Source organism: Oncorhynchus clarkii, chromosome 8 (genome assembly GCF_045791955.1).
Source record: "Oncorhynchus clarkii lewisi isolate Uvic-CL-2024 chromosome 8, UVic_Ocla_1.0, whole genome shotgun sequence".
NCBI lineage: Eukaryota > Metazoa > Chordata > Actinopteri > Salmoniformes > Salmonidae > Oncorhynchus > Oncorhynchus clarkii.
In genome coordinates this window covers 11,145,940-11,172,978 of record NC_092154.1, presented here as the reverse complement: position 1 = coordinate 11,172,978, position 27,039 = coordinate 11,145,940, and the positions used below count along the sequence as shown (strand labels likewise).

The 27,039-nt window shown below is 42.1% G+C and overlaps 1 protein-coding gene across 3 annotated transcripts; it reads right to left on the bottom strand.

Annotated features, from left to right (window-relative positions):
- Positions 1-3,170: 3,170 nt before the first annotated feature.
- On the bottom strand, positions 3,171-9,117 carry LOC139415503 (major royal jelly protein 5-like). Of its 3 annotated transcripts, XR_011634963.1 has the most exons (6): positions 9,064-9,117; positions 8,202-8,609; positions 6,457-6,561; positions 5,886-5,991; positions 4,958-5,053; positions 3,171-3,368 (listed from the first exon to the last, which is right to left on the bottom strand). XR_011634963.1 is itself a non-coding variant. In XM_071163609.1 (3 exons), exons 2-3 carry the CDS (start codon positions 8,538-8,540, stop codon positions 6,475-6,477), a joined length of 426 nt encoding a protein of 141 aa, XP_071019710.1. In that variant the 5' UTR covers positions 8,541-8,609; positions 9,064-9,117; the 3' UTR covers positions 6,398-6,474. The 3 variants fall into 3 exon arrangements, 1 of the variants encoding a protein (XP_071019710.1); XR_011634964.1 differs by lacking the exon at positions 5,886-5,991; XM_071163609.1 differs by lacking the exons at positions 3,171-3,368; positions 4,958-5,053; positions 5,886-5,991 and having other exon boundaries at positions 6,398-6,561.
- Positions 9,118-27,039: the final 17,922 nt, after the last annotated feature.

The window sequence follows — 27,039 nt, the reverse complement described above, 5'->3', positions numbered from 1 at the left end:
GCGAGACTCAAGTGATACCTTGTGGGGCGAACACAGCGAGACTCAACTGATACCTTGTGGGGCGACCACAGCGTGACTTAAGTGATACCTTGTGGGGCGAACACAGCGAGACTCAAGTGATACCTTGTGGTGCGAACACAGCGAGACTCAAGTGATACCTTGTGGGGCGAACACAGCGAGACTCAAGTGATACCTTGTGGGGCGAACACAGCGAGACTCAAGTGATACCTTGTGGGGCGGACACAGCGAGACTCAACTTATACATTGTGGGGCGACCACAGCGTGACTCAACTGATACCTTGTGGGGCGAACACAACGAGACTCAACTTATACATTGTGGGGCGACCACAGCGAGACTCAACTGATACCTTGTGGGGCGACCACAGCGTGACTCATCTGATACCTTATGGGGCGAACACAGTGAGACTCAACTGATACCTTGTGATGCGAACACAGCGTGACTCATCTGATACCTTGTGGGGCGAACACAGCGAGACTCAACTGATACCTTGTGGGGCGACCACAGCGTGACTCAACTGATACTTTGTGGGGCGAACACAGCGAGACTCAACAGATACCTTGTGGGGCGAACACAGCGTGACTCAACTGATACCTTGTGGGGCGAACACAGCGAGACTCAACTGATACCTTGTGGGGCGAACACAGCTGAGACTCACTCTGGTGCAATAACAGCAGCACTCGCTCTTTTGCACACCGTGAATGTAAATTATACAGAACAAGCATCGTAAGTGGACACATGTTATTTGCTAAATTGCATGACACTTAACGTAATTGGCTAAATGTGCTTTCTCTCTTCGTCTTTCGAACAAACAAGCTCGCACACACACACACACACACACACACACACACACACACACACACACACACACACACACACACACACACACACACACACACACACACACACACACACACACACTGACCAGTTCATCCTGGCCTGGCAACACATCATGTCCTCCAGACTGGTTCTGAAGGCCAACACAGCCATCACCTCACTGGCCACAGACCCACTCAGCTGTTCCTGCTGCTTGGACTGTTAATACATCATCTAACGATACACCTACAGGCTGAGTCCCTGCAGAGAGGTTAGGTTACCTCCCATTCCATTTACAGTGCATTCGGGAAAGTATTCAGACCCCTTGACTTTTTCCACATTTTGTTACGTTACAGTCATATTCTAAAATTGATTACAATGTTTTTCTTTCTTATCAATCTACACACAATACTCCATAATGATAAAGCAAAAACATTTTTACATTCAAAATAAAAATAAAACTTAAAAAAAACTGAAATATCAAATTTACATAAGTATTCAGACCCTTTACTCAGTACTTTGTTGAAGCACCTTTGACAGTGATTACAGCCTCGAGTCTTCTTAGGTATGATGCTACAAGCTTGGCACACTTGTATTTGGAGAGTTTCTCCCATTGTCCTCTGCAGATCCTCTCAAGCTCTGTCAGGTTGAATGGGGAGCGTCGCTGCACAGCTATTTTAAGGTCTCTTCAGAGTTCGATCGGGTTCAAGTCCGGGCTCTGGCTGAGCCACTCAAGGACATTCAGAGACTTGTGCCGAAGCCACTCCTGCATTGTCTTGGCTGTGTGCTTAGGGTTATTGTCCTGTTGGAAGGTGATTCTTCGCCCCCAGTCTGAGGTCCTGAGCGCTCTGGAGTAGGTTTTCATCAAGGATATCTCTGCACTTTGCTGCATTCGTCTTTGCCTCGATCCTGACTAGTCTCCCAGTCCCTGCTGCTGAAAAACATCCCCACAGCATGATGCTACCTCCACCATGCTTCACCGTGGGGATGGTGTAAGGTTTCCTCCAGACGTGATGCTTGGCATTCAGGCCAAAGAGTTCAATCTTGGTTTCATCAGACAAGAGAATCTTGTTTCTCATTGTCTGAGAGTCCTTTAGGTGTCTTTTGGCAAACTCCAAGTGGGCTGTCATGTGCCTTTTACTGAGGAGTGGCTTCTGTCTGACCACACTACCATAAAGGCCTGATTGGGGGAGTGCTGCAGAGATGGTTGTCGTTCTGGAAGGTTCTCCCATCTCCACAGAGGAACTCTGGAGCTCTGTCAGAGTGACCATCGGGTTCTTGGTCACCTCCCTAACCAAGGCCCTTCTCCCCCGATTGCTTAGTTTGGCCGGGCGGCCAGCTCTAGAAAGAGTACCAAAACATGAAAAAATGAAAGGGGTCTGAATACTTTTCGAATGCACTGTACCTCTAGTCAAGCATGACCATTCACAGTTGTTTCAGGGGATATTTAGTGTCTGTGTGATACATTGGTATATTCACTGTGGCACGATTAGGTGACTTTTTTCAATTCATCACATCCTCTAGCCTCGCCTCCTTCTCAAAGGGCATTGGAAGAGAAGATCCAAATCTCCACCCCTCGGACCTCCTCATCCAATGCCTTTAGAGAAGGAAGTGAGGAATAAAGGAAATACAACTGAGGCTCATGTGCCCTTAGGGTCTGTGCCAACCCCAGTGTGGTGGTGGTCTTGCCCTCATCCAGTGTAGTGGGTGTTATCCTGCCAAGAGGATGTCAGAGGTCAAGGGCAGTTACAAATTCAATGTAGTGCCATTTGGCATACAATATGTGCCCTTCGATTCACATGCCAGACAGTTCTTTGGGATAGAGGCCAGTACACATTGGCTAGTTCTTCTGTCTGTCAATAAATGGTGTGGGGTAATGATTGGATTAGAACAAGCCACTCTCCCAATGCTCTTGTTTCCCCAGACAGACACACACGTTTCACTCACTCACAGGCACTCGTCTCAGGGCGCAAGTCTCCCCTTTCCAAACATTGTGTATGAATCAGAATCCATAGCTAGTCATTGTTGTTCAATCTTTTCCTGTCTACTTTGCTGAGGCCATATGGTTGTTTTAGTCTGTTTACTTGACGTTGTTTAGTAGGCCTACTTTGTCTGTCCGTATAATTATTCCATTGCTGACATCTGTCTTTATGTCGTGATCCATGCCCATGCTTGTTTGTTATAATTATTTATTCTCACACAGACATGTTTAATAAAATGACACATTTAGTTTATTTTGATTGTATTGTACAAACGTTGGCATAAGTGTGTGTGTTTGTGTGTGTGTGCATGTGTCTATGTATATGTGTGTGTTTGAGTGTATGTATGTGTTTGAGTGTATTCGTGTGTGTAATGACCTTACCACGTGACCATCACGTATTTCCCATCAGGCTGTGCCTTGAGGAGGTCCATAACCTCCAGACAAACTTTGGCTCGGGTCGTCCCATAGGGCTCCACCTCCCCTGAGAAGAGGCCAACCCTGGCCAGATAGCCAATTGTCTTTGGTGTGCAGGAGTGTCTGATCACGGCATCACTGAAAAAGATCACAGTAGCTAGAGCATGTGGAGCGCTTCTCTCATAAATGACAATATACTGATGTAGGCCTACAGTGATGCCAATTCTCCCCTGTTCTCTTTACTAATGTGGTTGTATCCTTATGGTGACTACTGCTGTTCCTGGTACGTGTGTTGGGACTTGGTCCTTGGTTACTGTTCAATTCATACTGTGGGAGCAATTTAAAGATATAACTACAACGGTTGTATTGACTGACTTAGTAACTGTCTGACTGTCTGACTGACTGAGTAACTGACTGACTGACTGACTGACTGACTGACTGACTGACTGAGTAACTGGCTGACTGACTGACTGAGTAACTGACTGAGTAACTGGCTGACTGACTGACTGAGTAACTGACTGTCTGACTGACTGAGTAACTGACTGACTGACTGACTGACTGAGTAACTGGCTGACTGACTGACTGACTAACTGACTGAGTAACTGGCTGACTGACTGACTGACTGACTGAGTAACTGGCTGGCTGGCTGACTGACTGGGTAACTGGCTGACTGACTGACTGACTGAGTAACTGGCTGGCTGGCTGACTGACTGGGTAACTGGCTGACTGACTGACTGACTGAGTAACTGGCTGGCTGGCTGACTAACTAATTGACTGATTGACTGATTATCACCGGGTCACCTTTATGAAACCCAAATTAACTTGAGATAAATGTAAAAGGCACAAGTCTTCTAAAGTGAAGACTATACCAGAGATATCAAGACTATACCAGAGATATCAAGACTATACCAGAGATATCAAGTCAAACCAGAGATATCAAGACTGTACCAGAGATATCAAGTCAAACCAGAGATATCAAGTCTATTCCAGAGATATCAAGACTGTACCAGAGATATCAAGTCAAACCAGAGATATCAAGTCTAAACCAGAGATATCAAGTCTATTTCCAGAGATATCAAGACGATACCAGAGATATCAAGTCTAAACCAGAGATATCAAGTCTATACCAGAGATATCAAGGCGATACCAGAGATATCAAGTCTATTCCAGAGATATCAAGTCTATACCAGAGATATCAAATCTCTACCAGAGATATCAAGTCTATACCAGAGATATCAAGACTATACCAGAGATATCAAGTCTATCCCAGAGATATCAAGACTATACCAGAGATATCAAGTCTATACCAGAGATATCAAGTCTATACCAGAGATATCAAGTCTATACCAGAGATATCAAGTCTATACCAGAGATATCAAGTCTATTCTAGAGATATCAAGTCTATACTAGAGATATCAAGACTATACCAGAGATGTCAAGTCTATACCAGAGATATCAAGTCTATACCAGAGATATCTAGTTTATACCAGAGATGTCAAGTCTATACCAGAGATATCAAGTCTATACCAGAGATATCAAGACTATACCAGAGATATCAAGTTTATACCAGAGATATCAAGACTATACCAGAGATATCAAGTTTATACCAGAGATATCAAGTCTATACTAGAGATATCAAGACTATACCAGAGATATCAAGTTTATACCAGAGATATCAAGTCTATACCAGAGATATCAAGACTATACCAGAGATATCAATTCTATACCTAGGTTGAGGTTCCTGTGGCTTCAGCTTAGCGTCGGAAATGTTCCACTTTCCTGGCTGGTACGTCTTGAGAAACCACTTCACACTGGACATTGTTCTAGAAATGACAAAGAAAGAAAATACAAGATTAAACATATTTTTTTTTCACCCCCAAAAATATGTTCAACAGCTAAAGTGATAATATAAACGTCCTCATTTAAAACTACAAAAAAAAAAGAGTGGTATTTTTTTTAGAACTGTAAGTGAACATGGACCTTTATGGGGTTTGTGTTTCTGATAGAACCATTACAACTAAATTAGAAAACAAGAAAATTACTTCCTAAGTGAACATTGATCTTTATATAGGTGTGTTTCTGATAGAACCATTACAACTAAATGAGAAAACAAGAAAATTACTTCCTGGGTAAAACGAGACACTCAAAAGCAATTAAAGAGAAAGACAGTGATGTGTCCCAAATGGTACCCTACTCCTTATTTAGTGCACTACCTTTGATCAGGTCCAATAGGGAATAGTGTGCCATTTAAGACGTACCCAGTAAATGCATAACTAGCACCTCCCTTTTAGTCAAAGCCCCAAGGCTTAATCTCAGTAAACAATAGTAGATTTACTTCTGTTTGTTGGCTGCATGAAAAAAAGAACAGCCATAGAGGGGTTCACGTCAAGATAATTATGTGACCATAAAATAGACAATTAAAAATTAGTCCAATCTTTTATCATGTGTGGGTTTTAGTATCATTATCTTAGAGAGGAAAATCAGGAAGGTAATTGTCCCCCATGGCTCAAAACGAGTGACTGTGCATTATATTATTAAAGTATGAATTAGGCTGTTTGAGAAGGTTTGAATCCTAAGCAACCTGCATACACATTGTTTCAAATACAATAGGCCAACATAGCTACTGTAGTAGGTTAAAGCTGTGTGCTTAAAAACCTTGGTAGAGCATGGGTGGAGTAGCCATGAATTTTCATTTCTTTTTTGGCTTCAGACCAATGCCTTCTTCTCACTTCATTAACCTTCTTGGTAGTCTTAAACAAATCTACTTTGAAACAAAAGTAAACATCTTACACACATGGTTATGGGCTTAAAAAAAGAAGACACCTGTTGAAATGTATTACATTTTGAGTTTGCATCCCAATATGAAACTTTATATACATCACAGAAGACTGAAATATAACATAACCATTTGACAAAGAAACACTGGATTTTCAGCTTATTTTTGAAAAAGTATTAGGAATGAATTATTTAAAAAATCTTAAATACTATTCCACCCATGAGGCCACTAGAGGGCGATATGGTCATTTGACTTCAAGAAGCATACATATACACAGCATCATTAAAAAAAAAATTTTTTTTTTTTTTTTTTTTTTTTACACTAGAAGGTGATTTTCTGTTAAAAGTGCATTACACAACATTTCTACATGCAAAGCCAGATTTGTTTGGAGTAACCAAGTCTGCCATTGACAGTGCTATTACAACCTTTAATGTGGAGTGTGACCCTCACCTGTCTAGCTAATGCGCTCTATGCAGCTGTTAGGAGTACTGTACAGTGGATGAAACATTCTCCCAGGTCGCCCGAGAGAGCTTCACCACATTGATACTGGTCAGCCTGGGAACACACACACACAGACAAATCTATAGCAACACATTTCACATGCAACGGATGCTAGGAATAGGTAGAGAAAGGCACACCTTCGGAGATGTCATGTCTGACATTTCAAAGTGGAAATTACAAACCTTGAATACCCTACAAGTTTGAAGGAAAATTCTCAGCAATAAAAGAGTGATCAAATTAAGGTCCGACATCGGAACAGTATATGCATTGCACGTGTATCATCAGTCTCACTCTTTATGTCTGTCTCTCTCTCTCTCTCTCTCTCTCACACACACACACACACACACACACACACACACACACACACACACACACACACACACACACACACACCTTTGACAAATTTGATTTGACACACACAAGCACACACAAAACAAATGTAGACTGGGCCAGACACACACACTCCCACAAACTGAGAGCTTCCTGAAATGTTCTAAACTCATAATAGACAGAAGGTGTTTTGGGGACAATGGATTGATATTGGGGTCTCCTCTGGTTTGAGTGATAGCATCTCCCCAGAGCTGAGGCAGAGTGTATGACTTGCAGAACAAATCACTACTCCCCTAAGCTGTGGACAAGGAATTGGTTTTCCTCATCACTCGCTTTCACAGTCTAAATTGCAGCAGCCCCATTTCCAAGCTCTCCCACAAGCTGAGAAATGATTTGTACAAATGTGCTTTAACACTATCCTTAAATAGTTACTGATGTCAGCAGGTCATGTGACTCTCAGGAAAAGAAAGGTCAACAGAGTTCATTATGCTAATAGTTAGCAGGAATTGGAAGTGCAGTATAATGACATGTTTTTGTCTTCGATACAATCTACACTGAGCGTATGAAACATTAAGAACACCTTATAATATTGAGTTGATTGTGAGAGGGTGTGACCGTGTACCTTAATATTAGTAGTAGAACTAACAGTACTAGTATACTAATAGTACTAAGAATAGTAGTGGTGGTCGGTGTCATTTAAGATGAGGGAGGAGGATTTGTTTTTTAATGAGCATGGCCTTATTTCTATTACAGCATATTAGATGATTATCATTCATATTTTATTTACCCAGCTCAATGTAACATCGATAAGTTTTAGGTTACTACATGATACTCCAATGTTTCCTATACCCAACATGAGGTTGCTACAGCCTAGCCTATGAATGAAAGTTTACAATGTATGTGCACACAGGACATCCTGTGTAAGTCTATGGAAGGGGGTGAGAATCAGGTTCCTCCTAGGTTTGTATTAAAGTCATTACACCCAGAGGAGGACGGAAACTAGCTGTCCTCCAGCTACACCACGGTGCTAACCCAGAGAGTGCTGTTGAGGCGACTGTAGACCTTCATTGCAAAACAGTGTGATTTAATCAATAATTTGGTAAAGTAAATATATTTAGTATCATTTTATTTAAAAAGAATAATTTTGTTGGAATATTTTTATGAAATTCACTGAGGGGGAAGGTCCTCCCCTTCCTCCTCTGAAGAGCCTCCACCGAGTGGTAGTATGTTTACATGTTAATATAGATAGTAGCGTATAAGTACCCGGCTTCCTGTCAGTCAGTTACTCACCCATCCTTACTCACTCACATAATTCCATTCACTCACCCATCCGCATCCTTCTCTGGGGTCACAGCATTAGGCACCTTCTCTGTGTCCATGGGGTTGATAGAGTCCAGGTGCAGCTCTGTGTCCATGGGGTTGATAGAGTCCAGGTGCAGCTCTGTGTCCATGGGTTTGATAGAGTCCAGGTGCAGCTCTGTGTCCATGGGGTTGATAGAGTCCAGGTGCAGCTCTGTGTCCATGGGGTTGATAGAGTCCAGGTGCAGCTCTGTGTCCATGGGGTTGATAGAGTCCTGGTGCAGCTCTGTGTCCATGGGGTTGATAGAGTCCAGGTGCAGCTCTGTGTCCATGGGGTTGATAGAGTCCAGGTGCAGCTCTGTGTCCATGGGGTTGATAGAGTCCAGGTGCAGCTCTGTGTCCATGGGGTTGATAGAGTCCAGGGAGGGGCCTCTGGGTTCTCATTGACCGCTACAATGCAGGCTAAGGCAGACCTGTCCATGCCAAGATTTTAAAGCGGTGGTCAGGGATTGGTGAGGAATTGCTCGTACATACTAATAACATAGCCCTATTATTACAATGCTGATCAAATCATCTTCACATCTAGGGGTTAAGCACCATATCAAACTTGTTTAAAAACTGTATTTTGAATGCTTTACAAGGCCTATATATTGTTTGCTTAGCTAAAGGATTCAATGGCCTTCTGGGGCAAATGTGGCCAAAGCTGTATCCATATCAATGTTTTTGTTGTTGTTGTTGTTGTTTTTATTTCTAACTGTGTGTGTGTATTTGAATAAACCGAACAAAGAATGAGAGCTTCTCCGTTCTTGTTCGTCTATTCAAATACACACCACTCTGGCAGTAAGGGCATGAATGTAAAAACATACACGTAGAACGCCATTACAACACTGGTTCTAGTAGCTGTATTTCTAGGCCAGTTCTACTCACCTCATCCGCTGTGGCAGTCTGGCAGTCAGACATGGTTGGCATTAATTCCAATCTATGGAAATGGTGGCTGTGATTAACATTAGCATGGTATTCTCATTGCAAGTGTAAAGAGAGGAAACCTCATAGTTTGAAAACTAATCAACGCTTCCAAGCTGCTTAGCCCCACATACTTTGAGTAGGCGGCGTCAAGTAGCCTAGAGTTAGTAGGGAAAAGCAAACAAATTAAACTCACACCTTCTAGCGAGCAAACAATCAACACATTTACCTAAAAGTCATCTGAAGAAGTGTGGGAGAAGAAGAAGAGAAAGACCCTTAAGAATTACAGAAAATTTATTGAAGACACTCTTGGAATAACATGAAGGATACACAAAAGGGCTTTTCACACTACTGACCAGAGCTGAACTCAGCCCAACTGAAACAAGCTGTACTGAGCTGACCCGGCTACGCCTCCAACACAGTTGCTGGAACTGTGCTGGAAAGGACATCATGAAAAGAACATATCCAAGCCTGGAAGATACAGTTTGGGTTAGTGCGAAAAGGGTAAAAGACACACCTGCAACACTACCAGACCTGGCCAGAAGCCAGGGAACTGACCCCTCATCTAGGGGTCCAGGACCCTAGACGAAGGGTGAGGACCCTAGACGGAGGGTGTTGACCCTAGATGGAGGGTGTGGATCCTAGACGGAGGGTGAGGACTCTAGACGGAGGGTGAGGATACTAGACGGAGGGTGTCGACCGTAGACGGAGGGTGAGGACCGTAGACGGAGGGTGAGAGCCCTAGACGGAGAGCCCTGTTGACCCGTGATGGAGGGTGTGGATCCAGGACCCTAGACGGAGGGTGAGGAACCCTAAACGGAGGGTGAGGACCATAGACGGAGGGTGAGGACCCTAGACGGAGGATGGGGACCCTAGACGGAGGGTGGGGACCCTAAACGGAGGGTGTGGATGGAAAAGGAAAGCATGGCTGACAACTGAGAACAATTGATAACATCACAAGTGCCATTGTTACCACAGCTACAAATATAGAGCAAGCTATATCACTGCAAACCTTTAAAACATATGAATGAAGATATGAAGAGTGAGAGATGGAGAGATGGTAGATGGAAAGATGAAGAGACGGAGAGACGAAGAGATGGACAGATAAAGAAATGAAGACATGGAGAGATACCCAGATGAACATTTTATTTTAATTTGATCACATTGTGATATCAAGTTCCATCCCATCTGAACAGGCATTTTTCTGAGTGTTATTTCTACCTCATGGTGTGGAAATATCACAAAAAAACAGTAAATTCACATTTTTAAATGCACTGGCCCTTTAAACAGAAACCCAGAGGTTGTGGAAGTGTCGAGGGCCTTCCCATTACTGGGTCTACTCCCAGCCAATCAGAATCCATTCTGACATGGGAGAGTGTGGAATGTTTTTGGAATCATACCTTGTTTTCCTCCTCCTTTGCTACCAGAAGTGGCTACCTTTCCCTTTCCTAGGAGTAGGAACATGGGTAGCTTTCTCTTCAGGAATGAGCCAAGTCAGTATGCTTGCTTTCACAAACGTTACTGAAAAGCCTGACCCTCTGCTCTCGCACTCACTCTTCCTCTTCCTCTCTCTCTCTCTCTCTCTCTCTCTCTCTCTCTCTCTCTCTCTCTCTCTCTCTCTCTCTCTCTCTCTCTCTATATATATATATATATATATATATATATATATATATATATATATATATGCCAAGGAAAACAACAACCAAAGCATGCCAAGAAAAACAACAACCTCCTGTGAGAGCTCCGCTTTGAACAGAGATGAAAGACCTTGGCCATGTTCATTAGGCACCAAACGGGAAATAAACAGACTGGAACAGTGAGGGACCTCCTGCGCTTATCCAGTCAGAAATGCCAATTTTACTTAACTGTTGAAAAGCATTTTTTTTTAATCATTGTGTGTCCTGATGAATACTGTCCTGCTAACCCTATCTATCGCCTTCTGTGCTGAGTGGACTATAGTCATATAAATTGGACTCGGAGTCTGACTCAAATCACAATTTTGGTGACTTGAGACTTGACTTGATACAAAATCCAACTTGACAGTTGACTTGGACTTGGAGCCTCAAGACTTGGCTTTGACTTGAGACTGATGACTTATTATCTGGCCAGGTTTGATATGTTTTGTCACTCATTTTGTGGCACAGAGTCTACGTGGATTACTCTCCATGCAACCAGAAACAGTAGCCTCAGCATAGCTCCTGCAGGAAAAGAAATGCTAGTAAGACGCCCAATCGGCACTCTGATTGGACCAGCAAAATGTCAATCAACACAGGTCGGGTGAGCTAGCGAACAGATTGCCGATTTCCTATACAGCTATATATATATATATATATTTACCTTTATTTAACTAGGCAAGTCAGTTAAGAACACATTCTTATTTTCAATGACGGCCTAGGAACAGTGGGTTAACTGCCTGTTCAGGGGCAGAACGACAGATTTGTACCTTGTCAGTTCGGGGTTTTGAACTTGCAACCTTTCAGTTACTAGTCCAATGCAATATGATCGGGTCAGTAGTGGGAAAAGCACCCAATGGTAAAGATACCTTCATAGAAAATGACTCAAGTAAAAGTGAGTCACCCAGCAAAATTCTACTTGAGTAAAAGTCAAAAAGCATTTGTTTTTAATTATCCTTACGGATCAAAAGTAAATGTAATTGCTAATATATACTTAAGTATCAAAAGTAAAAGTATAAATAATTTCAAATGTCTTATATTACGCAGGTCAGATGGTACAATTTGCATGTTCTTTTAATTTACAGATAGCCAGGGGCACACTCCAACACTCAGACATACTTTACAGATTAATCATTTGTGTTTAGTGAGTCCAGCAGATCAGAGGCAGTGAGGATGACCAGGGATGTTCTCTTGATAAGTATTTTATTTATTTTATTGTTGTCTCTGTATTTATGTATTTATTTAACCTTTATTTAACTAGGCAAGTAAGTTAAGAACAAATTCCTATTTACAATGAAGGCCTACCAAAATAGAAAAGGCCTCCTGCCGGGACGGGGGATTGGATTAAAAATACAAATAAAATACATATATAGGACGAAACACACATCAATCAGTATGTGAACTGGACAATTTTCCTGTCCTGCTAAGGATTCAAAATGTAACGTGTACTTTTGGATGTCAGGGAAAATGCATGGGGTAAAAAGCACAATGTTTTCATTAGGAATGTAGTGAAGTAAAAGTACAATTTCTCCAAAATATAAATTGTCAAATAAAGTACTGATACCCCCAAAAACTACTTAAGTAGTACTTTAAAGTATTTTTTACTTAATTACTTTACACCACTGAATCGGGAGCAGCGCAAGCGTTACATTGCAGGGAGAGAGGATTTCCATAATAAATAAATATCCAGCTCCAAAAATGTTTTGGTGATCAAGAATATGAAATGTTTACTTTGCAAGCTCACCAGCAATGGGGCAACAAGTACTAGCAATGGGCATACTGGTCTTTTGATATGTAGCCTAACAATTGCTTATAATTATAATAATTTACTTATAGAGCTTGCATTTGGAAAGTGGTGTTAAAATGAATTATTAATGTGGCAAAGACGCACCATAGAATTGGAGCGATTTTTTTTCTGTTGTTGAAATGTTTGCTGTTGCTTTCACACATGTAAACGCATAGGCCCTACCTACATCTATATTCCATCTAATACTACAATATTGCTAGCGATTCATCATTCCATCCCCGTACTGTTTATTGCACGACGTAGACATTTCTGTTTCATGTTTGATAGGCCTACGATACATTTTCATTAGCCAACCATTTATTACCCTGCTCTGAGTGGGCGCAATGTTTATAGTACACATTACTTTCGCTAAAGTCACGAGGTAGAAGTTCTGTGTATTTAATTCAATGTATGGTTTCCTTTGTTCATAGTTACAGTATTTCCCTTTCGTGGGTTGTGCCGGATTTCCGTGTGTCTGTTGCCACGTTAAAATCAACTGAGAAATCGTAAACCTCCGACTGACGCCTTCAGTGCGTTCAAAACAACAGGGAACTCGGAAATAAACGAGCTCCGACTGGGAAACATCGATTTGAACGGTCATCCAACTCGGAATTCTAACTCGGGAACTCGGGCCTCTTTCGAGAGCTCTGACTTTCCGACCTGAAGATCACTGACGTCATGATTTGACATCGTATTGTTCCGAGTTCCCAGTTGTTATCAACGCGGCATAAATCCTACGTGTCTGTCATTTTTGTTGCGCGTAATAGGAGCGCGCGCCTCTCAGTGCGCATAGAAATAGGCTACGTGGCCAGCGCTCCACGCTTGACCCGTTCTACTTGGGACTCGATTTGAGAGTCGGACCTTGTGACTTGAGACTTGCTTTTGACTCTAATAATAGTGACTTGGTCACACATCTCTGCTTCTGTGTGTACATTGCAATAAATGAGTCAGTCTGACCTACCTTTGTACAGTGAGTGTTTCATAACAGGGCAACGCCAAAGCCTCATTGTTGACCACTATGGATGTTAATAATCCCACTACTACAGCCAACACACACATTCAATAACTAAACTAGATTTACTGGGGTGTATTTTTTTAATTATTATTATTCAGGGGCAGAACGACAGGGGCAGAACGACAGGTGGGTGCAAGAGTTATTTTGAGTCACAGAGAAACTGTTGCTGAAAAAACAACTTGATTTTCCATGAAATCTCTGGAAAAACAAATTAATCAACACTTTGCATATTAATTATTAGGACGATTAAGCCATGACTTGAAGACTGCTAAAAAACTGTTTTCTCAATCAGTTTTTGCCTCAGCTGTACTGTATGTGCAGTTTTCTCAAAACCTTTTTGACCCCATTTCAAATGTATCTTTGTATTAGTAGTACTCATTCAAAGGAACAGAACACACTTACAAAATGGAGCCATGACGCGAATTGTACATCAAAGCCAGAATATTTTAGTTACATATTGTTTATTCATGTGTTATCAATTATTATAAATATTATAAAGGATAATGCTTAGAATGCTTAGAAATGCTTAGAAATTTTTATAAGTGTTCACAAATAATCACAGCTAACCTTCAAAAGAGACACAATTAGCCTACTTGTAAAAAGAGTGTTCAATCTGGTTCTTACATATAAACAGAACTCCATTGCCTCTGGTTTTGCTTGGTTTCAATGCCTTTCTTTCTCATGTGCTGTCATCTCCCACTCCTGCTGTTCGATAGAGATAGTGGCTCTGTGTTGTTTAAAGAACCATGGCGCCCTCCAGTGTTAATTTACTGAATTACAATGGTTGTTCGAAGCAGTTTCTATATTTCTTTGGTTATGCAAATATTTGTTTATTAGGTCATATTAGGCCATTTAGAATAACTTCATTTCATTTCTATATAAGGTGTATATATTAATTTGGCTATGTGGTCTTATGATTTGGATGAGAATAGGCCAATTACGCCTATGTGGGTGCCGGCCCAGATAGGTTAATTGGGTAGGAAGTAATGCCTGCTAGCGATGGCAAATGTTTGGGATACCGAGAAGGCATACCTTATTTATATATATATTTTTACATTTTTAAAAATGTATTATTGAAATCTTTGTTTACCTTGCACTTATCATTTTGGAATCTATTATAAAACATTTAAAGTTTTATTCTTCAAGCCATTGGATTCTTGACTTTCACTGGGATTTTGGATGTGCGATCTCAAATCTTTCAACTGGTGTCCCCATGGGTATTTGAAAGCCACTACAATGGTTATCTGGGGTGTATTCATTAGGAACCAAACCAAACGGAAGCGGGACCTAACTTGAATTTGGCTAATAGAAACTCGTTTTTACAGTAAAACCCTTTTCCGTTGCGAACTGTTTTCTACGGTGTGCACTAATGATTGCACACTTGGACTGTCTTATAAAACAGGTTGAGTGACATATTTAACTAGGAAAGTCAGTTACTAAGAACATATTCTTATTTACAATGATGGCCTACCCTACACAACACTGAGCCAATTGTGCACCAACCTGTGACTCCCAATCACAGCCAGATGTGATACAGCCTGGAATTGATCCAGAGACTGATGTGACACCTCTTGCACTGAGATGTTGTGCCTTAGACCGCTGCACCATTCGGGAGCCACATAGACCTACATAAATTACCAAATATGTTTCAGCCTTTGGATAGATATTAACGATTGCTTCAATAGATCAATAAATTACTCTTAGTGTCAAATGTGACACAAACAGTGCAGTAGGTTTTCCTACACACAGATTCATAGGATTCCAAATAAAAAAACTGACATGTTGATGTGCATCAATATAAAAACAAATTATCAAGTTAAATTTCAAAAGAGTAATCCACACTATTGTCTTCATCAACTGACGATTGTTGTCAAGTTTGTTGTTCAAAAGGAGTCCACTAGATGGAAACCAAATATTAGAAATGAATGTTTCCCGGTTTTAACCGAAAGGAAAATCTGTAAACAGATAAACACACAAAAGAGACTTGGCTGGGATAAATAATTATAAGGGTACATAAAAACAGTGAAACTGAGAGATCTTTCAATTTAATTAGAGATTTAAAGAGTCCAAGATACCCTTTGTTTGGACCAAATGCATTCCCCATTCCCTTAGTCTGCTGGCTCAATAACCTTTTTGCTCCCACAGCTCTCTACACCCCTCCAAGGAAAAAGTGGGAGTGGAGAGAATTTCTCATTAGCCAGCGTATTGGATCAAATGACTTTAGGTTTGTATTGATTTGCTGACCGGCTGGCTGTCAAGGTAAAATCACAGCTCAGACTCCCATGGCTGTCATCAATACTTCAAAAAGTAGATTCCTCAAGCCCCTCGGCTTTACTGGGGTGCTGCTAGGCCAAACAATAGGCAATACCAGGGATTGACCATCCCCTTCAGGCCTTGTCTAAACCAGGCATCTCAGTAGCCCTGTCAGTTAATTGGCTAATTATGTATTTATCAGAAGGGGCAACATTAGGCGTACAGGCCACAATAATGTGCTATGTTGTTGAGTTACTCCATACAACGTACTGTAAAGCTTTCCAAGATGTAGTGAAACTCCATACAATGTACTGTAAAGCGTTCCAAGATGTAGTGAAATTGCAACCTGAACTGATCAACTGGCTGGAAATTGTGTTGTAATGTGGTAAAACAATAACAATGTGTGCACTATAAACCAATAGTTGCTATGGAGTTGGTGCGTCAGCCTAATTCCTGTTATCAACATGTTTCACGTGGTAGAAGGACGATACCACAGGTTTTTTTTTACAACCAGGCAGTATGCAGTACCTTCTCTGTGAAACACAAAGATGGAGGATTCTGATTCCTACTACCCAAGAAATTTACTGGAGGGGGGCCATATTATCACTGGAGGGAGGTCATATATTGGATGGAGGAGTCATATTTTTGCTGGAGGGGGGCTATATTTGGTTGGAGGGGACCATATATTGTCTGGAGAGGGGTCATATTGGTTGGAGGGGGGCTATATCTTGGTTGGGGGGGGCATATATTGGTTGGAAGGGGGGCCATATATTGGTTGGAGGGGGGCCATATATTGGTTGGAGGGGGGCCATATTTTGGTTGGAGGGGGGCCATATCTTGGTTGGAGGGGGCCCATATATTGGTTGGAGGGGGGTCATATATTGGTTGGAGGGGGTTCATATATTGGTTGGAGGGGGGTCATATAGTGGCTGGAGGGGGGTCATTTATGGTTGGAGGGGGGTCATAAATTGGCTGGAGGGGGGTCATATAGTGGCTGGAGGGGGGTTATATGTTGGCTGAGGGGGGGCATATGTTGGCTGGAGGGGGGGGTCATATCAAATAAAATAAAATTTTATTTGCACCTACACATGGTTAGCAGATGTTAATGTGAGTGTAATTAAATGCTTGTAGAAATAATACATTAAAAAAAACAAAATACTACACAGCTTCCTAAGAACTCGAATATGCACACTAGGTTCTCATTGGCCCTGTCAGGTAATTGGCTAATTCAATTTTATCAGAAGCTGTTGTTTTTAAACTGATCACTCTACAGTCGTAGCCAAAAGTTTTGAGAATGACACAAATATTAATTTTCACAAAGTTTGCTGCTTCAGTGTCTTTAGATATTTTTGTCAGATGTTACTATGGAATACTAAAGTATAATTAAAAGCATTTCATAAGTGTCAAATGCTTTTATTGACAATTACATGAAGTTGATGCAAAGAGTCAATATTTGCAGTGTTGACCCTTCTTTTTCAAGACCTCTGCAATCCGCCCTGGCATGCTGTCAATGAACTTCTGGCAGCCCCTTCTTGCATAATCAATGCTTGGAATTTGTGGGGTTTTGTTTGTCCACCTGCCTCTTGAGGCTTGACCAAAGTTCTCAATGGGATTATGGTCTGGGGAGTTTCCTGGCCATGGATCCAAAATATTGATGTTTTGTTCCCCGAGCCACTTAGTTATCACTTTTGCCTTATGGCAAGGTGCTCCATCATGCTGGAAAAGGCATTGTTCGTCACCAAACTGTTCCTGGATGGTTGGGAGAAATTGCTCTCGGAGGATGTGTTGGTACCATTCTTTATTCATGGCTCTGTTCGTAGGAAAAATTGTGAGTGAGCCCACTCCCTTGGCTGAAAAGCAACTCCACACATGAATGGTCTCAGGATGCTTTACTGTTGGCATGACACAGGACTAATGGTAGCGCTCACTTTGTCTTCTCCGGACAAGCTTTTTCAGGATGCCCAAAACAATCAGAAAGGGGATTCATCAGAGAAAATGACTTTACCCCAGACTTTACCTTTGCAGAATATCAGTCTGTCCCTGATGTTTTTCCTGGAGAGAAGTGGCTTCTTTGCTGCCCTTCTTGACACCAGGCCATCCTCTAAAAGTCTTTGCCTCACTGTGTGTGGAGATGCACTCACACCTGCCTGCTGCTATTTCTGAGCAAGCTCTGTACTGGTGGTGCCCCGATCCCGCAGCTGAATCAACTTTAGGAGACGGTCCTGGCGCTTGCTGGACTTTCTTGGGTGCCCTGAAGCCTTCTTCACAACAATTGAACCGCTCTCCTTGAAGTTCTTGATGATGCGATAAATGGTTTATTTAGGTGCCATCTTACTGGAAGCAATATCCTTGCATGTGAAGCCCTTTTTGTGCAAAGCAATGATGACGGCACGTGTTTCCTTGCAGGTAACCATGGTTGACAGAGGAAGAACAATGATTCCAAGCACCACCCTCCCTTTGAAGCTTCCAGTCTGTTTTTCAAACTCAATCAGCATGATAGAGTGATCTCCAGCCTTGTCCTCGTCAACACTCACACCTGTGAGAGAATCACTGACATGATGTCAGCTGGTCCTTTTGTGGCAGGGCTGAAATGCAGTGGAAATGTTTTGTGGGAACTCGATTCATTTGCATGGCAAAGAGGGACTTTGCAATTAATTGCAATCGATCTGATCACTCTTGATAACATTCTGGAGTATATGCAAATTGCCATCATTCAAACTGAGGCAGCAGACTTTGTGAAGATTAATATTTGTGTCATTCTCAAGACATTTGGCCATGACTGTACTATCTGCAGGTGTCACGATCGTCATAATAACACTCAGACCAAAGAGCAGCGTGAAATCTGTTCGACATCTTTTATTTGAAGTGAACCACACAAAACAATAAAGAATAAACTAAACGTGACGTTCTGGAGTGCTCACAGGCAACAACACAAAAACAAGATCCCACAAAACACAGTGGGGAAATGGCTGCCTAAATATGATCCCCAATCAGAGACAACGATAAACAGCTGCCTCTGATTGGGAACCATACCAGGCCAACATAGAAATAAAACAACCTAGGTTGCCTACCCTAGTCACACCCGACCTAACCAAAATAGTGAATAAAAAGGCTCTCTATGGTCAGGGCGTGACAGCAGGTGAATCAACGTCTGCCCTGGGTTGTGTTCATCAGGGCACGCGTCTTGCAAAATGACTTGCAACGGAAAATGAAAACGTTTTTGTTATTAGACAAGTTCAGATAGTAGCTCCCTGTTTTTGAGTGTTTTGTTCTATTTCATGCCTACTGAACACAACCCTGTATGTTGAAAAATCTATTCTTAGAAACTTGAGGATGTCTTAGTTAATGGGAGCACCTTGTCTGTCCTCTCCAGGGCTGTTGACAGAGGAATGTGAGGTGCGGTTGTGAGGCTTCCTTGCACTGTTTCCCTTGGGTAGCACTGAAAAACACTGAGTAGTACTGTTGCCCCTGAGTAACACTGAGTAACACTGTTGCCCCTGAGTAACACTGAGTAGTACTGTTGCCCCGGAGTAACACTGAGTAGTACTGTTGCCCCTGAGTAACACTGAGTAGTACTGTTGCCCCTGAGTAACACTGAGTAGTACTGTTGCCCCTGAGTAACACTGAGTAGTACTGTTGCCCCCGAGTAACAGGGGCAACAGAGTAACACTGAGTAATGTCGTTGCCCCTGAGTAACACTGGGTAGTACTGTTGCCTTTGAGTAACACTGATTAACACTGAGTAGTACTATTGCCCTTGAGTAGCACTGTTGCCCCGGAGTAACACTGGGTAGTACTGTTGCCCCTGAGTAACACTGGGTAGTACTATTGCCCTTGAGTAACACTGAGTAACACTGTTGCCCCTGAGTAACACTGGGTAGTACTGTTGCCCCTGAGTAACACTGAGTAACACTGTTGCCCCTGAGTAACACTGGGTAGTACTATTGCCCTTGAGTAACACTGAGTAACACTGGGTAGTACTGCTGCCCCTGAGTAACACTGAGTAACACTGTTGCCCCTGAGTAACACTGAGTAACACTGAGTAGTACTGTTGCCTTTGAGTAACACTGGGTAGTACTGTTGCCCCTGAGTAACACTGGGTAGTACTGTTGCCCCTGAGTAACACTGGGTAGTAATGTTGCCCCTGAGTAACACTGGGTAGTACTGTTGCCCCTGAGTAACACTGGGTAGTACTGTTGCCCCAGAGTAACACTGAGTAGTACTGTTGCCCCTGAGTAACACTGAGTAGTACTGTTGCTTTTTAGTAACACTGAGTAGTACTGTTGCCCCTGAGTAACACTGAGTAACACTGTTGCCCCTGAGTAACACTGGGTAGTACTATTGCCCCTGAGTAACACTGAGTAACACTGTTGCCCCTGAGTAACACTGAGTAACACTGTTGCCCCTGAGTAACACTGAGTAACACTGGGTAGTACTGCTGCCCCTGAGTAACATTGAGTAACACTGTTGCCCCTGAGTAACACTGTTGCCCCTGAGTAACACTATTGCCCCTGAGTAACACTGTTGCCCCTGAGTAACACTGAGTAACACTATTGCCCCTGAGTAACACTGTTGCCCCTGAGTAACACTGTTGCCCCTGAGTAACACTGTTGCCCCTGAGTAACACTGAGTAACACTATTGCCCCTGAGTAACACTGTTGCCCCTGAGTAACACTGAGTAACACTGTTGCCCCTGAGTAACACTGTTGCCCCTGAGTTGCTCTCTGTTCATGTCATACAAAGCACCGGTTCCAATACAAACTGCAGGCATTTACATTAGTTGGATGACGTGAAAATAGAGCTCTTTAGCCATGCTGGGGTGTGTCATTGAAATGAGAATGCATGAGCAGAAAGGAAGGCCATACCTACTGTGACATGTAGTTGTGGATCTTTGTTGTTATGGGGTTATTCTGCTTCCCTCGGGGCCCTTGTCATGAACTTCACCCAGTACCAGGACATGTTAGCCAAAAACCTGGTTGCCTCTGCTAGGAAGTTGAAACTTGGCCACAAGTGGATCTTCCAGCAAGACAATAACCCCAAGCACACATCAAAATCCACAAAGAAATTGTTAATTGGCCACAAAATCAACATTTTGCAATGGCCATCTCAGGCTCTGGACTTGAAACCCATTGCAAACCTGTGGTTTGAATTGAAGAGGACAGTCCATAACTGCAGACAAAGGATCTGTAAGGGTTCTTACAACATTAAGCATGAACTGATTTCTCTATGTTGAGAGCTCACTGCAAGATGAAACTGTGCAATCGCTATGGTGTCCAGTTTCATTTGCCATATTGTAAGCAGAGCTTCGAGGTTCACAGTCAGGGGAAATCGATCCTTTGTCTGGATAGGCCAGAATATGTGAAATGACGCTCCCTATGCAAATGACGGAGCGATATGAGAGCTGAGAGCGGCATGCGAAGCGGGACAACCAGAACTGTCTTGGAGTGCACAGCAAAATGATGTTGCACCGTTCACAGAGTGCTCTGTACTGAAAAATGTCAGTTTTGTGAGTTGGAGAACCTATTAGAAGTGACCTTAGACCTAGTCAGCAGCCATTTGAATAGTGTCTGTGCATCGTTCAGAGGATGCTGGGCAGAAAATGCTCTGTCATCTGTAATATGGTGCCAATTTTGTACTGTCACTAAGTATGATCATATTTATTTCAAAGTTATTAGAACAATTGGAACAGTGTTGTCCGGGTTAGGAGAGGGTTTGGTTGGTGTAGGTCGTCATTGTAAATAAGAATATGTTCTTAACTGACTTGCCTAGTTAAATAAAGGTAAAAAATACACAATAATAACTGATGGGGTTGTTTATTATCAATGGGCAATATGCTTTGAATGTGGAATACTTGCTCAATGTACCAATCATTTCACATTCCTGACCCTTTCATGAATGCCAGAACAAGGCAATGCGAAACCACTGTGTGTAAACTCACATTCGCAATCAAGCCTACAACACACGACACAATCCCACCTAAACCGATCGCATCCCCTGACAATTTGGGCTGCCACCATCCCCCACTGTTACCACCCCATCACCCACCCTTCTAATCCCATTCGGATATATAAACCGTCCATCCGTTCCGTCGTGCCACTTTAATCACTAATTAAAGAGGCAGTAAGATGGAGTTGCCCCTGAGTAACACCAGTGGTAGGGGGAGACAGATGGGACATTACCCAGCTTTAAACTGTCAATTTAAAAGTGCATTTAAAACCCAATGCATTTCCACTTGCTTTCGGTGCACATTTGGTTCCGAATCGCTGAATGGCCCACGCAGGTACAAATGGAGAGTATTCATTAGTGCACACTGTAGCAAACCATAGCAAAACATTTTTGTAATGAAAACAAGGGTTTTGTTATTGGACATGTTCAGGTTAGTCCCTTCTGCCTGTTTCGGGCCTATTCGTTTCCATTTGGTTCCTTGTGAATACACCAATGTTCTCCTCAAACAAGCGCAGTTGGCTCAGAGAATGAATAGAATGTGAAAACGTGATTGTTTCCGCCTCGGGTAGATCTGCCCCTGCGGCATTCCTACAATAGTTCTTTGTTTTTTGTTTTAGTTTGTTTTAAAGGCAGTAATTAGGTTGTAGAGGGGGTTTCAGTCAGAATCTGTTCAACCTGTTCGGCATCTGTCTGTTGAGTTGTCAGAAAGATACACGTATCCTCTTATGCAAAATCAAAATAAATTACCATTTTGTTGTTAAAATCAAGTACAGTGCTCATTTGTGTATGTGTATTTGTACAGTACAGGTGTTTAAAAACGTTTCATGTCATAAGGAGGAGACCAAGGCACAGCGTGATAAGAATACGTTCTTCTTTTATTCCACAAATGCCGCTAATCGCCACGAGTGCTGACAGGAACTACACATAGACAATAACCCACAAAAACCAAAATGGAAAATGGCAACCTAAATAGGATGCCAAATGAGAGACAACGATAAACAGCTGCCTCTGATTGGGAACCAATTCAGGCCACCATAGACTTACATTTACCTAGACAAACCAAAACCCCATAGATGTACAAAAAACCCTAGACAAGATGAAAAACACACATACCACCCTCGTCACACCCTGACCTAACCAAAATAATAAAGAAAACAAAGATAACTAAGGTCAGGGCGTGACAGGTGCATTTTATGCATTGGTGAATTTCAGCAGGTTACAACAATGATTATGGACTTGCCATTGTTACATCACTTGCAATAAAGATTCATCTTCAGCACGCCTTCACTTTCTCTACACTGCTATAATGTAGACCCAGTGCTACATTTCAATGTGAATTGAATTTCTCTCCTTGAATGTAAATATAATCCCAATTTAGTTTCCTAACACAGGGTTGACTTGTGAAACCTTGTACTAACAAATAGGCCTGTTTTCATAACCTGTTTTTACCACATCGCTACCTTCAAAAGGAATGCTGCTACTGTATACGTTATCATTTGGAACAAAACTTTTAGCATACAGAAGATTATTTTGACCCGTAGATATCAACACTTCTAAGTATATTTTTTATGGTGTAATTGGTTTATAAGTGGAGTCCGGGCTATCGCAGAAACGATCTGTCAAATAGTCAGATAGACATGTTACCTTATTATTGGAAAGTCGTCATTCACTTTCAGCACATCTGAAATTCAAAATGAGACACTGAAAACTTTTGTTGGTCTGACAACCTGTGCCAAAGCACAACAGAATAATACATACAGCGTTTGTGATTAACCCGTGTGCACGTTTGAATTAGCGAGATTCTTCGTGTGAATTATGTTTTGTCCTCAAATACACTGATAACATGCATCGCTTGTCAATAATATAGGCACAATTCACAGTTGAGATAAGCACCAATCATTCACTGATGTCAATTGGAGACTGAAAATACTGCCCATACAAAAGGACCAAACATTACTCAGAAACCTACATTCCAAATGTTCACCCCTCCCCTCACCAATGGTTTCTCTTCTCTGCCAGTGCCAGTACAGCAGGCCTGGCGTTGGTTGGCGTTGGCAGCCCTTAGTGGTGACAAAATGACAAGGTTACGAGGAATGCCTAATCAGAGACAAAGGGGAGCTGTAGCTGAAACCTGAATCCTCGCCCCACCATCCGTAAAAATCCAAGAGGGAACGTTTTAAATCTCCCGAGTTGGCAACCAGCCAGAATCACTCTTGTTACGGTTGTCCAGGTCTTCACCACAGAGAGGTAATGGGCCTTTAACGGTTGACTAGATGACATCACTCTTGGTCTACTTTCCCCTGTAATTTATGGGATTGATGTTGGGCAGATGATCTACTTTATTTTCTCAAATTAAAACAACATGCAATGCAATATATTATATACAGTACAGGTAGTATCCAGTTTATGATGTTGGATATTGATGTTGAAAATATATGATGACAGACATATACTGTAACATGTCCAAACATTTTACTGGAGAATGGGAAGAAGGGGATGAATGGGATAACTCGAGGAGGAAGAGGATGAATGGGATAACTTGAGGAGGAAGAGGATGAATGGGATAACTTGAAGAGGATGAATGGGATAACTCGAGGAGGAAGAGGATGAATGGGATAACTTGAGGAGGAAGATGATGAATGGGATAACTTGAGGAGGAAGATGAATGGGATAACTCGAGGAGGAAGATTAATGGGATAACTTGAGGAGGAAGATGAATGGGATAACTCGAGGAGGACGAGGATGAATGGGATAACTTGAGGAGGAAGATGAATGGGATAACTCGAGGAGGAAGAGGATGAATGGGATAACTCGAGGAGGAAGGGGATGAATGGGATAACTTGAGGAGGAAGATGAATGGGATAACTCGAGGAGGACGAGGATGAATGGGATAACTTGAGGAGGAAGATGAATGGGATAACTCGAGGAGGAAGAGGATAAATGGGATAACTTGAGGAGGAAGGGGATGAATGGGATAACTTGAGGAGGAAGAGGATGAATGGGATAACTCGAGGAGGACGAAGATGAATGGGATAACTTGAGGAGGAAGATGAATGGGATAACTTGAGGAGGAAGAGGATGAATGGGATAACTCAAGGAGGAAGAGGATGAATGGGATAACTCAAGGAGGAAGAAGATGAATGGGATAACTCGAGGAGAATGAGGATGAATGGGATAACTTGAGGAGGAAGAGGATTAATGGGATAACTTGAGGAGGAAGATGAATGGGATAACTCAAGGAGGAAGAGGATGAATGGGATAACTCGAAGAGGATGATGGGATAACTCAAGGATTAATGGGATAACTCGAGGAGGAAGAGGATGAATGGGATAACTCGAGGAGGAAGAGTATGAATGGGATAACTCGAAGAGGAAGAGTATGAGTGGGATAACTTGATGATGAATGGGATAACTCGAAGAGGAAGTGGATGAAGAACACGAAAAGAAGAATCACATTTCATACAGATGAAGTATTTTTTCGCACGTGTCACAGCACATCACAGCGTGCCTCACTCACCAGGGTCACAATCCGTGAGAGAAAACAAATGTTATTTTCCTGTTGATGATGGCATTTGTTATTTCAATGTAATGCAGTAAAATACGTTTCCCCAGGCAGGTGCAACATGCTGTGCTGTGATGAGTATCAAAACAAGTATCTAATGATGAATACAACAAAGAAAAAACATTACGGAACCAAGCCATTAAACACTTTATCCCCCTTCCAGGGGTTCAACACATTCCGCTAAGAAGTGGTGCAAAGCCATTGTGCATTCCATTTCCCCATATACCACTACCAACATTCCTTATGGCCTCTGTGTCCTCGTAAAACATCAGCCACTTAATATCCAGATGCCAGCTTCCACGCTCTGAGATGAACTGGGGGGGCTTCCACACTGGTAAATTACCCACAGTCTGTTGGGAGACACTGTACTGGCATATGGGATGTTAAAGTGTGGCACGGGTCATAAAAGCGATATCTGCATTATGTTCCTCTAAGGTTAAATAACATTTAGTGAGCAAGAACATGGTTTGGTATGGTTAAATGTGGGTTGTTGTTTGGTTGGTTCTTGAATGTAGTTTGAATGTTGCATTTTGGTTGTGTGTTGATTGCGAGCAGAGATTTCTACCAGATCCACAGCATGAACTGATTCGTCCGGAGTGCAGGCACCTTGTTGGCTCTGCATCTTACACACAGACACACACTAACACACACACACACACACACACACACACACACACACACACACACACACACACACACACACACACACACACACACACACACACACACAAAAGCACACACAGATGTACGCACATCTATACACATACACACAACCCTCCACAGCATCACTTCAGATCTCCAAACGGGTTTTGTTCGCCAACCCCTTATGGTTCATGAAATGCAATCTTTTCAGCTCCCAATTGTCTTCACATTGCAAAGAATGGGTGCCATTTAAACCGGGTGACCAGGTTTCCGGGATCAGTCAAAAACTTCACTAGTAGAATGCAAGATTGGGTTCATGTACTCAGCAAAACAATGCACAGTATACATTGTGAAAACAAGGAACTAGTCAGTAATAATCGGAGAGCTACAGATGTAGGATCTTAAATTGAGCCAGTTTGCTACAGCAGGACAATAATCCTGCAGCAACAGGAAATGTGAGTTATTATGTGGATTATAATGAATTAAAATGTTGTAGGGGTTACTACATTTTTCATTTCCTCTGAAATGTCTGTGTAAATTACACTTATCAGAAGCCTTTTTTTAACCTAAAATACACTACAAGTTTTACATTTTCTGCATTACAGGAAAATTCTCCTGCTACAGGGTTATCAAATTTAGATCCTACATCTGTACAAAGCTGCAAAGAGCTAAATATGTAAAGTATCTTCCTACAGATTGCTCAGCAACATATCTGAGTAGACACCACATACATTACCTGTATCAGGGATATGGCTGAAACCCTTGAGGGTGCCAAGCATGAGATCAAAACAGATCTAGAATAGAGAATTATAGATCAGGGAAAGACAATGATATGTGGAAAAAGCTTTACTTTACCAAACAATTGGTCACAGTAATTAGAGGGCATGATCTAATGTAGCAATCTGGTAATAGACTAGTAATACCATGCTAATTATAAGTTTGAAATGGACATATGCGGCTAAATCAAAATCTGTGAGCCATTGTAAAAAAGCAATAGTGTCAGCATGTATGACGAAGCCCAAATCATAACAATTAGAAAGATCTGGGCAAACAGAAGAGTTGAAG